This window comes from Gavia stellata, chromosome 3 (genome assembly GCF_030936135.1).
Source record: "Gavia stellata isolate bGavSte3 chromosome 3, bGavSte3.hap2, whole genome shotgun sequence".
Taxonomy (NCBI): domain Eukaryota; kingdom Metazoa; phylum Chordata; class Aves; order Gaviiformes; family Gaviidae; genus Gavia; species Gavia stellata.
In genome coordinates this window covers 37,446,406-37,461,687 of record NC_082596.1, presented here as the reverse complement: position 1 = coordinate 37,461,687, position 15,282 = coordinate 37,446,406, and the positions used below count along the sequence as shown (strand labels likewise).

The 15,282-nt window shown below is 42.2% G+C and overlaps 1 protein-coding gene across 7 annotated transcripts in view; it reads left to right on the top strand.

Moving 5' to 3' along the window:
* The window catches only part of SULF1 (sulfatase 1), a 65,103-nt gene that overhangs the window by 8,606 nt on the left and 41,215 nt on the right, over positions 1–15,282 (top strand). For 6 of the 7 annotated variants that reach the window (XM_059815883.1, XM_059815881.1, XM_059815879.1 and 3 more), the window contains exons 3-4: positions 9,411–9,562; positions 11,603–11,772. In XM_059815883.1, the coding sequence (XP_059671866.1) occupies positions 9,411–9,562; positions 11,603–11,772 (322 nt within the window). Of the gene's footprint in view, positions 1–9,410; positions 9,563–11,602; positions 11,773–15,282 lie in introns of those variants that run through there. The other variant, XM_059815880.1, reaches the window with a different exon arrangement.

Here is a 15,282-nt window from a genome sequence, read left to right as displayed (position 1 = left end):
TCACTCCAAAGAATTTCCAACATCTATAAAGCATCTGCTGTCTAAACCTGCCACAGCCTTAACTAAACCCTCTGTACTGCAATTGATCACATGTGGGCAGACTGCTTATGAGGGGAGTCCTGCTGAAGCCACGAGGACTCCACACAAGCACAGCAGGCCATTTAAAGAGAGGTCTGAAATGTGCTCTAATAAACTGCAGTCATAATTAGAGCCCACTGGGAAAACCTGGCAAAGAACAGAATGTTTTTTTCTTTCCTTTTTCTGTTTTACTCTTCTACTCCTGTTCTACTCTGATGTGACTTAATGGAGATGTTGCATTTCATGGAAACATCCCTTTTTGAAGATTATACATCAGTGCTAAATCATAGGCAGGAACTGTGCTGGGTGCTAGCAGGGCAGACAATATTCAGAAACAACACTGACAAACCAAAATCACTTTTGCTTCTAATTATCATTAAAAAAAAATCCCAAAACAATTAAGGATGTTTCAATGTTTAAGGTTTCCCTTACTCACAAGCTGTATGTTAATGAAGCAATGAGTCAACTGCACAGCTTCCTGATTGTTGAAAGCCACAAAATTGGTCATATTAAACTAGAATTTGTAGGAAATATCAGGGAAGACACAGTAAATAGGTAGAAAGAGAAAACAAAGTAATTCTGGAGAGCTTCAGAGAGATGAGACATTTGTTTTAATTACATAGGCTCCAGCTGCTCATACTGGGGAGGAAAAAGGGTCACTCTGTCACTTTCAAATTTTGTGGAATTGCGAGAAAAGCTTGAGAAGTTTTCTTTCATCTCATAGTTTTTAATGTTGGTAGACATCCCTTCAGCTATTTAGATTTCAGAAATTTTGCTTTGCCCTTTCCAAAGTATTGGCTGGTTATTTGCTGTTCTTTCAGTTCTCCCTGCGGTACTGTTGAAGTCTCTTACTTTCTTTGCCTTCTACTGTTCTGTCCCAGCCCTACAGCACGTAGCCTTCCCTCTCAGATGTGCCCTTTGGTGTTGTCAGTTCACACTGCCACTCACCTACACAAACACAAAGGAAAACTCCAGGAGTGCACTACCTCAACCTTGGCTTCCTCCAGTAGGAAAGGAGGATTGTGCTGCATCTTAATAACCGAGCAGTAGCCAAGCATTATCTTAGTATTTTAGAAGACAGAGCGATGACAGCAGCACAGCCAATATCCGGGAGACATAAATATAACAATCATTTCATTGTTAAACAGTGTGTCACACTTCGTATACTGCAGGATTTTACATTTTAAACAGCTGAAGTTTCCATCCCTTTGCAAATATGAAGAGAAATGTAAGTTTAAGATTCTCACCTTGACTTAACATGCATATGCATTCAGAGTCCTCTCTGCTTAGTGTTACTTTGTAGAATTACTACCTTCTAATCCTCACCTTCTTAGCCCTTCACAGCCAGCATAACTGTGCAGGGAAGAACAGGAGTCTGCCCTGGCTCTGCAACTGCAGACAGCCTCACAGCAACACGCCAAACTCAGCACCAGGCTCTCCCCTTATGGAATCCCGCCTAAAAGAATAGAGATCACCAAATGAGGCACTTATTTGCCTACATTTTTCAGAATTGTCTTCGGGAAGCTGTATTTCCCAGTATTTTATTTCTTGCTCAAAAAATATCAACCGATCAGAATAACATTCAGGATTCATGCATGCAAGTGTCCTGATAGCATTCTCAGCCTTTCATGGGACAAAAATGGTAACATAGCAAAGTTAAGCCACTTGCACGTTAATTTCTAAATGCTTGCATTTGTAAAACTCAAACCTCAAGTTTTGACTGGACATCAAGATGTCTCTGTCTGTCAAGTTTTGACATTAGTCACAGACTTCTGTGTAGTGATGAACAGAAATGGTCACATGCTTGACACCTAGTTAATATGTTCAACAGTTCACATCAGCTTCTGATGTGTGTCAGTTGACATCTGTCACTTACGGGTGGGTACATTTCTTAGTGGAGTGACCAAAGAACGAATAAAATGCCGAGATGACAAGAGACTGAAAGCTAAGGGTATTTAAACTGTGCACCATTCCCTTCTGACACAGAGGGACAAGTTAATCTTTCATAAAGGGAGCAAAAGCCATGCCTCCTGAAGGTGTGGGCAGAAAATACGTTTCCTCTGGAGGCAAAGCCAGTGTGTTTCCTGTTCACAGCCTTACAGTACAATTCACTGCCAGCACATGCTATTTTTAATCTGCATAGTTTCAGTGACCTAATTTGTATCATGCCTCATGCACCCTTTCAAAACAGAGAGAGTGACAGAATCTGATACAGGGGTGGGAATGAGTGAGCAGGGAATGAGTCCTGGTTTTCAGAATATTTCTAAAGTGAAAAAGAAAGAGAGGGAACTCCAAGCATTCAGGTTCTTTCTTAGTGGGTATAAAAGAGGCTGGGGAGCATCAAACATAATTTAACTTGTAAATATTTTAAATAATTAAAAATATGCCTCACTTTTCAGAACAAAACTGCACTTTCAGTCAAGCTAAGAAATGTATAAATAAAAGTGAGATACGCTGAATATGCTCAAATAGACCACAAAAAGTGAAATGTAGAAGAGGGAAAAGGCTGAAAAGGATAACATGCAGGATTTTCTAGTTGTATGGTGTCATGTGAAGTGAAACTTTTTTTGGTTTCTGTCCAGGACCTCATCAAAAACCACAGCATGTTTGCCTACTTATGCTTAAAACAGAATTCTGTGCTACTAAATATTGCACAGAAAACAGCACACTAAAAGATTTTTAGCAAGTTTATTCATTCAAGTGCTTCATTTTGGAAAATCTGGGTAGAACATTATCTGTGCAACTATTTCATCTTCCTTGTTCATGTGGCCAAATAATAGTCTTTACCTACACAATAACATACTGCATTTGGGGAGGTGAAATTTCCCCGATTTAAAAAGAAAGACCAGTTCTATCAAGTAGCATGATGCCGGCATCTGCATCAGCAAGGACTGGGGTCTCGGATCCCCTCTGCAAAACTCTTCTGCTTTCTTATCGAGTTGCTAAACAAGGTGGGGTTTTATCACATATATGTGGGCTGGGGGTGGCAGCTATAGGTTTTCAGATGTCTGCTGAAAGGAAGGTACCAGTGAGACCCAGGAGTCCTTTCAGGCATTGTGTGTCCTCCCCACTGTCCAAAGGCACTTCTGGCTCCCTTCATCCTACCCCGTTAGGTGGAGCAGTCTCCGCTCTTCAGTTTTCTCATCCCAGTTTTCTGGCCCTGCAAGATCTCACCTCGGTCTCTGCTCTGAGCCTTGTCCCCCAGCCTGTCTGTCTTCAAGCCATTCCCACCCTCCCTCCCCTCCTGGGTTCAGTCAGCCCTTGACAGAAATGTCCTGTTCCCACCGCTTACCTTAGCGATCTCCTTTCCCAGCCTGATCAGCAAATCTGCTTTTCCCACTCCCCCTTGCCTGATCAGTCAGCTTCTTTCTCCTTTCTGCACTCACTGTCCAGTTTTCTTCGTTGACATTGCCAGCCCTGGGCCCCCAAGCCCCAACTGCTTTCCCCCTACTCTCAGCTCCTTTGCTGGATTTCCTGCCATGCCCCAAACTGATTGTCCTTATCTGGTCACCTCCTGTCCTCTGCATTTCAATCAACTTTCTCCCACCTACTGACACCACTCACAGGTGGACAGGGAATAAAGTTCTGAGATGCCTAGGCCTCCAGCACACGCAAATTGCAGGGTTTTTTTCAAAACTGAGCAGACTTTGGACAGATATTCACCAGGATGATAAAAGATGACTCCTTGACAGAAAGTCCATCATGTCTTTGACAGAGTTCGTGCTCTCAGTGCAGAGCATAGAAGTGCTATCAAATGAAAGCTCACATAATTTTTTTCAGATGTTAAATGTAATTCCTTTTCCATTACTGCGGCTCTCAAAGATGGCTACTGTTCGGGCTAAGAAGTTTCAAAAATTCAGCCTGAGGCAGGCATCCAGTGTGGAAAATTTCCGTCCAAGTATAAGAAAGTTATAAACAACTGAAAACAGGGTCTTATAATGAGAAGTGTCAGACAACATCAATGCTGGAAAGTGCTACCAGCTTGGCCCATAATACAGGCTTTGTTAAAGACATCATCCAGGCTAACGATTGCTATATCAAGTTATAGGCTAATGCCTTTTGCAACTGCTGAGTTATAAAATCTTTAATGCTCTTTTTGGTTACAATGGTAAACCTGGCAGCAACTGGGAAAGACCCACAAAGCTGAAGAAAAAGTAGAAAACCTGAGGTTTTCTACTGCGGTTAAGTTACAAGACTGGGAACTGCGAAATCTGAGTAATATTCTTGGCAATGCCACAGGCTTCCTGCATGACTTAGGTCTAGCTGAAGGTTAACCTTTTGGTGCCTCAGTTTCCTCACTGCATTTTTGAGATAGTGCTTATTTCATTTCCTAGGCACTGCTGGCATATTGAACTGGCTTTCTGCACTTCAATGACATGATACATTAATCCTCTGCAATTTTTCAACAGAAGGGAAAACTCAAACTTCCTGGGTCTGAATCTATCACTTGCATAATGGGAAGAAAGCAAGGAGGAATTTACTGGAATAATCCAGAAGTTGCAGTTTTGTTGGGCTCTGTCCCCAGAAGCACAGTATCACTGTGTGTCAGCCCTGAAATGCCATATAAACAGTGCTTTGCAACTCCTGTAAATGGTTTCCTGACTTTGTTAAAGGAAGTGGGCTGTCTACTTAAAGCTCTTGTCTGGGTCACGGTGACTAAACCTTACTGCAGCATGCCTTTTTAAAGGTTTGGGCTTGTTTTAAATCAAAAACATTCCCATAAGCCTCAACAAATAACAAGGGGGTAGAACATAATATACATCCTTTGATCCGTGGAAGTGGAGAGATGTCTCACCAGTAGATGTAGCCCAGTTCACCTGTATGCTAATCTGCTCATGCTGCCAGGAGTTAGGGGACTAATTCTATTGTGTAATACTGTAAACGTTAGTCATAAATGCTTATAGAAAATACTGGGAAAAAAGTACTGGGATTTATGAAAATTCGAATCACATTCAGCTGTAAATATCCTGGCTTCAAACTCCAGAGATCCCCTGGGTCGGATTCTCCTTGTCTTGCACCCATTGCAACCCCCTGGATCTCTTAGCCCAGTTCAGGACTCATTAGCTAAATGCTAAAGGGAAAGCAAAAACCTGTATCAAGGCATCTATTCATATTAGGTACCAAACATGTATATTCTGCAGACACTCCTCAGACACATAGATGTCTGTATAACTGTTCACCATGCCATGTGTTGTTGTTTGCATAAACTTAATTGAACATACTCACACAGAATACAATTATTCTGTTACACTAAGCTACTCTACATGTGATTAAAAAACAACAATGTGTCCTGGGAACAGTTAGCAAAACGGCCAGAATGCAGATAAAAACTGTCTTATTAAAACGCAAAAAATCCACATTTATCTTCCATGTTATCCCTGTGGGGGCCATTACACGCAATAATGAAAAGATGTCCCTTGAAATGGCATTACTTTTTAATGAGGCTTTTACCCATTGAGTCATAATCTCCATTTCATTAATTACAAGCAGAAATGGCTTCCTAAACCCTGTAACTGCTGAGTGCAAGTGGCTTCTAAAGCTGAGCATTCCCAGTCAGTGCTCAGACTTGGGCAATTCAGCAAGTGTCGGTCTACAGCTAAGTTAAGGATGTGGGTTGACTCTACAAGCCAAGCATGTGAAGATCCAGCAAGGACATTTGCACATCATGGTGTCAGCTCCTGGGCAGTTCTGTGACATGTTCCATAGCGCTTTGATTGTTTACAATCCTCTGGTTGACAAAAAACAACTAGGACACCCGTCGTGATTACTTGCTGATTATTATTTGGCCCCATGGACACTGCTGTGCTTTCCTTTTACACTGGCACTTGTCTTCATTCAGAGCATGAAGAAGCCAGACACTAACTGCTGGTGCTGGGCTCCAGCTCTGACTCACTTGCCCTATCCTATACTCAGTGGTACTCGGAAAATCCCACAGTTAAGGGACTGAACTCTTGTGTTTCAGTAAAAGCCTGGCTTTTCCCTTCATCTGTCTAATTACTCATATCCTCCTGAGCTTTTGACCAACAAACTACTCTTGGTTAAAGCAATTTGGCAAATGTGATCCATTATCATGGCGGCTGCTGCTTCTACTAGTATTCAGGGCTTTGCTGTACGTTTGACATGGGAACTGCTTTATTCTATAACAGGGGGAAACATCTATTTCTGCAAACTGTCACTCAAGTAGCTGCTTAAAACTTGACAGCTCTGAGATTATTTTTATGATAAAATACTAAATCATTGCCAACACAAAGGTGAATGGTTCAGGCTGTCAATCCAAAGTCTCATAACATGCACCGAATTATGGGGTTCAGGGGGCCAAAGGGGAGCGAACAAAACATTATTAAAGTTAGAAAATTAAGTAATCTAAAGCAAGGAAGTTCCAAGATGAATTGGCCCCCACCAGCTCCAAGCCTCCCTTTCCTTTTCTAAGTTCAGTTTATCTTTTCTCATCCTTACGTCCCAGGTCATTTCATCTCTGTATTTTATGCTGGTGGCCTTCTGACAGGTAACGCCTGAATATCAAAAGAGAGAGAAGAAGAGAAAGAAGCTGACTGTTCTTTGTTTTAGTTCCCAAACTGAAACTGTGGGGACTTTCTCAGGTCCATAAGGGAACACCCTATGGCGACATTAAACTGAGAAGCTGTAGTAAGTCTTTCCTGATCATCTGTGTGCTACAGTTTTTCAGAGCTTGACCATTTTAAGATGGATTTTCATAGCCACCTCTGTTATTTACAAAGGCACTACATCAAAATCTACAGACACTAGAACTTCTTAGAGAAAAACTGGCCAATGATTTTTAAATGGGCAAACCCATTTATTTTTCCCTAGCCTTTTTCTTGGAAATTGCTGAACTGTTTGGCTAAAATGTTCCATAGAGTAAAATGCAGCCTGAGTCAGATAGCATGGAAACTATCATCACTAATGATTGAAGTTTGGCAAGACTGTAAATAGCGGAGTTCAGGTCTCAGTATTAGTCAATCTTAATTATAGGTGGGGCTATCAAACCATCCTACATGATAAATTGTCATAACTTCCATTTCACAGCTTGAAAGCTTCTGATCTTTGTGGGAGGCAGTTTGGCAGTAGAGTCCTTTACAGATGAGCGCAGCTCACGGAGGTTCCCCGAGGTCATGCAGTAGCTGCTGGTGGATCTGGGATGGCATTCAGGAGGGCTGACCTCAGATCTCCCCTGTAACCACAGACTGTCCTTGATTTTGCTTGGCTCAGTAATGCTTCCTCTCTCCCGGTCATACCACTCTCCCATAATTTTCTTCACTGTTGTCTCTCTCCGACTTCTCTTCCCCTTCTCTTCCCTTGCTTTCCTTCCCACAGTATTTCAGCCTTTACCCTTATGCTTTCCCTAGACATCTGACTCTCTGAGAGTTTAGCCCAGTTTGGCTGCCTTAGAGGAGAGGTATGGTTTCCATTCCGGGAGGCAACAGTGTCCCCATGGTCACCCTCTTCACCTCAAGCTTCTTGACTTCTGGTTGGCCTCAGGAGAAAACAGGGGAGCGGCTGGGTTGCTTTCTGAGTGGCTGTGGGAGGAAGAACTGGAAGCCTGGTCTAGTGTCTGTAGGGCTTGTTTATTTGTCACATTCCACATGGTATAGGAAAGTAACATTACATATGACTGTAACCTCTGGTTAGTGACAGTTGGCAGTTATATGATCCGATTGCACTATATTTATGTTGCCTCAGGCAAGTTTTAATTATGAACGTTTTGATTTTTCCACCAGTTTTCCCAGGAAGTTCACCATGCCCACATCAATCAGATTTGAATTATTTAAGCCCTTCCACAAACGTGCTTTTTTGGTTAGATTGAATGTGTCTAGGTTGAATGTGAGGTTTTCCAAAGTGATTTCATTTCCTAGTAGGAAACAAGTATGGGAGTTTGACGTATGTCCCAAAGCCCTGCTGAAGAAGTGACACTGGGCAGCAGCTCTCCATGGGCAGGCCTGGCTGGCTGAGCCAGGGCCAGCAGCAAGGGCAGGGTCTGCGTACCGCGAGGGGTGCGGTGAGGCGGGCAGCTATCGCCCGGAGGAGCTCTGTTCCTGGAAAGGGAGAGGTCCCTGTCATCCCCTCCTCTTCAGGGGCGTCTTATTTTGTGAGCACCGGGTGTACCTTTGTGCTGACTGCTAGGGACATGGGCGACAGAACTGCTGGCACAGGTCACCTTCCAGGGGCTTGTAAACCTCAAGAAAACTAAAAATGCAATCAGTGAAGTTACTCAGACACCCCAGTAGTTTGCTGGGACTGAGCTGGAGTTAATAAATCCATAAAAACCCGAGTTGCAGGCCCAATCAGGTGTTTTGTCACCACACTTCCCAGGCAGTGGAAAAGCAGGGCAGAGCCATCCAAACAGAATTTTTTATCCGGGCCAAAGACCATTCACAAGCAGCTAAAGAGCTTCCATACCCATCTGTCCCTAGAAGCAACACGGCTGCATTTGCCAGGGTGCCATGCCAACGTTAATCTGCCCTCCCAAAGCCAGTTGGCCAGCTTTTGGTGTCTGTGTGTCTTTGGCACAAGCAATTCACAGCTCCCACATAGCTGGGAGCCTGCTGCATTGTAAGGTTGTTTTCCTTTTTACTTCCTTCCAGAGGAATTGGCAGGAGCACCTGCAAAGCCTCCTGGGCCCGACGGCAAAGGCTGAAAGTTTCAGACTGAGTGGGTTCTGACTTGTCACCTGGAGCTAATGGAAAAAAATACACTTAATTTGGCAGGCCAGGTAGAGGTAGTTGACCTCCAAGTCTTTGTCTCTTTGTTAGTTTTGCCCTAGAGAAGCTGTGGTAGCAAAGCAAGGTGGGGATTCCCTCTTGCTCTACCCAAACACGGCCCAGCGGGACAGAGATTTGGACTTCCCAGACCTTTCATCAAAACAGCAAACGTACCCAGGTTGCTAAGCCCAAACTTTCAAAAGTCAGAAGCCGAGCTCCAAAACATCACAGGGCTTACTTAAAACCACAAGGTGTTTCTCAGATGTTTCCTCTGGGCACTGAGATTTTATTCCATTTTCAAGTGGAAACCAAGAGAAACATACTCATTCTAAAAAAAGCCCTGAAAATATTTCACATGAGCACTAGATTCCAAAAGATTAAGAAGAAAACCTAAAGTCACGAAGGCTTTCAACTCTCATAAAAACTCTGGAAATAACTTATTTTAATTTCAAAATCCTCTAAGATATAAAAGGAACATTTTTGATGAAGCAACTCTGACTAATTCTAACACATTTTATCTTCATTCATGCATGCTTTTGACTCAGACTAAAAGACTTGGATTGCAAAGCCTCATGTGTGTGTGTGTGTGTTCTGTTTTTTTTTTTACCTTCACAGCTTTTTTTGGGAAATACCTCAATGAATACAATGGCAGCTACATCCCTCCTGGGTGGAGAGAGTGGGTTGGATTAGTGAAGAACTCTCGCTTCTATAATTACACCATTTCTCGCAATGGTAACAAAGAGAAGCATGGATTTGATTATGCAAAGGTATTTTCCAGACACATAAATGCTGCATCATTAATCCATACAAAAATCACTTTCAGATAATTAATTAGCCAGATAATCCATTAACTAACCAACTACAACCAAGAAATTGAGATGTCATTTTCTCTCCAGGGCACTGCAGATCAATTTCCATGTGAGAATATTAATTGCACAATGGAAGAAAGTTTCCAAGGGCTCTTCAGTACAGCCTGGTGATTCGTCCCTCCTCCCTTCCTGCCTCTCTCTGCTAGAAAGCAGTGATTCTGTGGCAGAAGCAAATAGCAAATAAAGGCCTTTCCCAAAAATAATTGTGCCCCTTGACTACTGAACTTTAAAGTTAACTGAGTGTTGTCAGTTGTTACCCACGTAAGAAACCATAGTTAATGCTATTTTCCATTATACAGTGCACACACATAAAAAAAGGCTGTGCGCCTGTGGTGTCAGACTCCGGATATGACTATGAGAATAGATAAGTGCGAGAACACGGCCGTTGGAAAACTTCACAACTTGTTTGTGTTCTTGACAAAGTTTGGAAAGCATGCCAAGGTGATCTGCCCACTGCCGTGAAGTTTCTCAGAAAGGCTTAGGAGCACAGATCGCAGACTTTCCAGCCTGCAGAAAGCAATCTGGAATTTCCTCAGACTGTAGCTCACAGAAGATGATACAGATGTTGCAGCTGTGGTTTCTGACCCATGTAATGAGATTTTATTGGAAGCTTGCGATGCCTGTTTCTGATTTCCCCACCCATAGAAATTACATGAGACTAATTATATATTTATAGAGAGTAAAAAAAAAAGAAAATAAAGAATATTGGTTAGTTATACATTCCTTACACACCCTGTGTATGTAGCTAGAATAAACAGGCAAATAGGAGGGGAGTGGATGCTTTGGGAAAGCAGTCATACAGGCATTTCACTTGAACAGGCCACAGAACCAGAAATTATCACAGCACTGGTGCCTCGTGCTCATTACCCATTTTGTACACCAAAAGGTTGCTCGCTGTCTCTTCCATACCCCTGCAATGATTGTAGCAGCCGAGCGTGCGCTCCGAGCGTGCTGCAGGAGAGGGGAAGGGGCAGGGGGGACAGGGACCCGGCAAGCGAGGAGGTCACAGCTGGTTGGCTTGTCCTAGCACCGACATGCGACACAGACCTTGTCCCTCAGGCTCTGCTTTTGCAGCTGTTCGGGGCCTCGAATCCACAACATATGATTAGTCATGCCTGGAAGTGCTTGAAATTACAAACATTGTCTCAGCACTTTCTCAATGAAGCTCGCACTAGACCTCCAGGCCAACAGTGAATGCTCCAAGGTGGCAGGTGGTTTAATTTAAGTTTTCATCTTTTTTTCTTAGTTCCATTTCCTCCCTTCCCCTTGTAGGCTTCCATTTGCCACCTTGGCTGTGGGTTAAGCCAATTTATTAGCGAGTCACAACCTTAATCTCAGCAGCTGCACTGCTTAAAGTTGCACAATTAAACAAACAGAGCCTGCAGGAATTCAACTGCTCCCTGCATTCACATTTGCAATTTCTTTGATAAAGAATTTTGCAATCTGTTGCCTGTTGTAGCTTTCTTCCACTTTGTACATATGCAAAAGTATACTCTGAACAAAGAGCACGCAAGAAATGTTTATGTAAACAAAAAAACCAACGTAAGAGTCAATGATTTCTTGCAGTTAGGAGCCATTATCTTGTGAAAGTGTTTTATCAGCAGAACTCAAGAAACATCTTTGCCAGTATAGTCTGTAATTTTAAATCTTACTTAGCATTATATTACAAAATCTGGTAATCATATTTACTTAATGCCTTCTGTTGTATCTGATTTTCAAAATACTGTCTCATTTTATGTGGCCTCGCCTGCTTACAAAAGTAATTACTGCTCAGTCTCCCCTATGCTTCCTTAATTCATACATCTCTTTGATGGTATGTTTTTACTTCCTGATCTGAGCTTTAATGAGGACTTGAAAATAACATAATAACATGATAGTATGTGATCTAATTAATCATGCACTTTGTAACTTTTGCTTTGTGTTAATCGTATGTTCCAGGACTACTTCACAGACCTAATCACTAATGAGAGCATTAATTACTTCAGAATGTCTAAGAGGATATATCCCCATAGGCCCATAATGATGGTCATCAGCCACGCTGCGCCCCACGGCCCCGAGGATTCGGCACCACAGTTCTCAGAGCTCTACCCCAATGCTTCACAGCATATGTAAGTCAAAATCACACCCTGCCAGACCTGCTCCTTGTATCTGCTTCTTGTGAGGTATTTGTTTATGGAGACATTGTACGGACAGAGAATTCAAATGTAAGAAACCTATAGTAAGTGGTGAATGTTTGCTTGTTTCTTTTGCTGTGCTTGCTCCTTTCGGGGAGGAGAGTGACAGCTCTGACCATTATTAAAACAGAGAGAAGCTCTTTTCCTCCTGGGAAGTTGTGGGAGATTAAAAGGTCAGTATTTGGCTTTGTAAGGGCATCTTCTTACAATACCCTGAAAATATGTAGACACAGGTCAGGATCTGTTGGAAAGATATTACTTCCTTCGTCTTCCTCTAAGATACGCGCTTCCTGGGCTCTAACTCACCGAATGCATTGAGACTAAAAACACCCTTTTGTAGCTTTTGAGTGTACCAGATTTGTTTATAGACTAGATACTGGCAGATTCCCAAAATAGCCTATTAGACTTCATTTTTAAATAACATGCTTAATCTTTTCTGGTGATTACACTATAATAAAAAAAAGAACTCTACATCCTGTTTCTAGAACTGAAGCCAACTCTAGGTAAAAATCTGAGGATAGTCATTGATACCTTCTCCTCATAGTGAGGTGTTAGGGAAGCTTTCCATTGCCCTTCTGCCTACTGTGGGCATGTGGACCACTCTTTCCATTTGTGCCTAAACAATGTCTTCGCATCTCTTTCCACACAGAAAAAAAAATTAATAAAGTATTTTAGCTGGATTGAACATTGATTTGTCCTCTGAAAAGGAGGAGGAATCAGCTTCATCACATAGTGGAAAAGGCCCTTGTTTTAAAAATTGCATTTTGGACACTCTGCAGTAGCTCACACGCGGGGGTGGTTTTTGTAGTTACATTTAACTAGTTTAAAATTGCAAGGAGTAGCAGTAAGTGCATAAACTGCATGCATAAACTGATCACTAGTTGGGGCCAGAAAGAGATTTGCTGTTCACCACACATAATTAAGTATTTGTTAGTTTGTATTTTTTTATCCTCTTACTGGCCTCTACTTTCTAGATATGCAACTTTCCCTGACCTTACCTTCTTAACTACGTTTTTCTTATCCTATATTCTCAATGATCCCACATTCGTGAGACTCAACTTTGCAAGTAATGCAAACCAGTCAGCAATGTTTCATAGTTATTTAGATATTCAGGGTAATTCTTACCTGTATACAGAATTGATGAGATTGATACTTTAGTTTGTAAATATTCACTTGAAATTGATTCTCAAGTAATCATCCTGAAGAATTATTATCACCTTTTTATGTCCTAAAGGTAAAATAAGATAGACATGAACACACAGAACCTGACATATTGGCTTTTATGAAAGATCTTTCTAACTCAGTATCTGGAATTATGTGCTCCAGCAGAAGGCATCAGGGAGTGCTGGGGGGGGGGGGGGGCGGGGAAACAAGAGAGACTCCTTTTCCTCATTTTTCCAGCTTCTGAAAATCACCAGTTTAGGTGAAGCATCCAGGCCACCCTGCCCCATTCTCTTTGCATTGATCTGATCTCTCTTTGAAACGTGGTGGCAGCCCCAACATCCTGCAGCGGCAAGTTCCACAGCGCTACGCTGTGCATCAGGGACAAAGGACCGCTTTTTCTTTCCTTCTGAACCTGGAGCTTGCCCATGCCAGCCGTGTCCCCTACTTCCCATCCTATGAAGAATAATGAATAGTCACTACATCAAATTTAATGGACCTCTCCCACGTCTTCTTTCAATCACCCCTTTTGATAGCAAGAGAGTTATATCTATTTGTTCTCGCCCTGTTCAACAGATTGCTTCCCGTTTAGCGGCACAGATTGCCTGGCCTCAGGCAAGCCATCCTGTTTGCTGGGGGACTATCCATCATACAGGAGGGTAGGATTCAAACTGTTTCTGCTTAGCTGTGGGGACCGTGTCTGGAAGAAAAGCACTGAATCATTGTATCTCGCCCTACCTCTCCCCAGGCCAAAGCAACTCATTTTAGGCTCCATGCTCACTGTCTTCTGATAACAGAGTGCTTGTAGGAACTTGCATTGTTTTATCATGCTCCTGATACTTTCTACTGCTTGGTGTTTTCAGCCTACTTGTTTTTTAGCTTGTGCTGCTAGAACCAACGGGTTTAGTTAGTGTCCAAAATTTTAACTGCCTCTCCACCTTATATACAGGTTGCATGTCACCTGCAAAGATCAAGCAAAGATCTATTTGCAGGCTTAGTTTCATTTGGGTACTTATGTAAATTAATTTTTATTTGCTTGGATTCCTGGGGTCTAAATACCTTGCTCTGCTAGGCTGCTTGTGAAATAACCCAGAATATGAGACTCAACTGTGCTTCTTCTTGTCTTCCGGTATTGTTGATTTCTTGGCAACCTTCTTGCAAAGTGTTTTTTTCTCTAGTGACCTCAAGAGATCCTTGCTGGGTTGTTTTGTGGTTTTTATTGCACTGACTGACTGCATGTGTTAGACTTCAGTCTGCAGACTAAGAAATGAGACAAACTGAAGATAAACTGCCGATTTGGGTGGCTGAAGCCTCCAAATAACTGATTTCTCTAGCGAAAATATTAGCAACATGCTCTAAGAGATATAAGAAGTTCAGTTCTCACAGAAATATTCAGTGCTCCCTGTGAAAACAGCACAAGAACAATAAAATCCCTCCTGCCAAGGTTTGTGTAATTTGAACATTTAACCCTTAGGTTTTCTTCCTTGGTGGTCAAGTACCATTTGAATCTTTTTCTTTCTGACCTTGGGTGACAGCCATCTGACCTTGGATTTTGTTTTTAAAAATGTAGTTGCTATATCATGTTACTGTAACACCTACCTCCAACAAAGAAGGGAAACCAGGTCAAAAGCTGCTTGCTGGCTTTACAAACTGAGATGGAAGGTTATACCTACAAACCAAGGATTAAGATAGCCTGTCAACCACATGTGAGGGGAAGTTTTGCTTAAAAGGACAGTAGCTGAAGCAGGCCCTTACGTTATGTGACGTTTCTTTGCTGTTAAAGTGCCTATCATTTGATTGAAATACTGCCTTTGTGAATTTAAAGAAAACACAAACCAGAAGTTTGTTTAGAAGAAGTTTTCCACTTGCATGTATGGAGAGGGGAACAGCTATGGCAGGAAATACTCCAGTTCAGGGGGAGTTCTACCCTCAAACGTGGGCATCCGTTGGTCTCATTTCCCCACTTAACAACATGGAAAGAAGAAAATCAAATGAATGCAGCAGCAAAGTCCATGAGATTTATGAAAAACCCATCAAAGCCAAAAAGAAAAGGAAGAATTACATACCATCATTACCTTACAGTCCTGTCCTCCTTAGCACAAACAGCCTGCTCGGGTGGCATGAGAAGTCTTACAGGGACAAGAAAGGTAATGATGTACACTGTTTAATCATTAATTTTAAGTGATCCCTGTTAATTCTCATTAGCTCCAGTTTAACAGACTATATCATACTGGAAGCAGCAGACACTCTCTGTTGTTTTTAAATGTCCATTCTCCCTCCCAC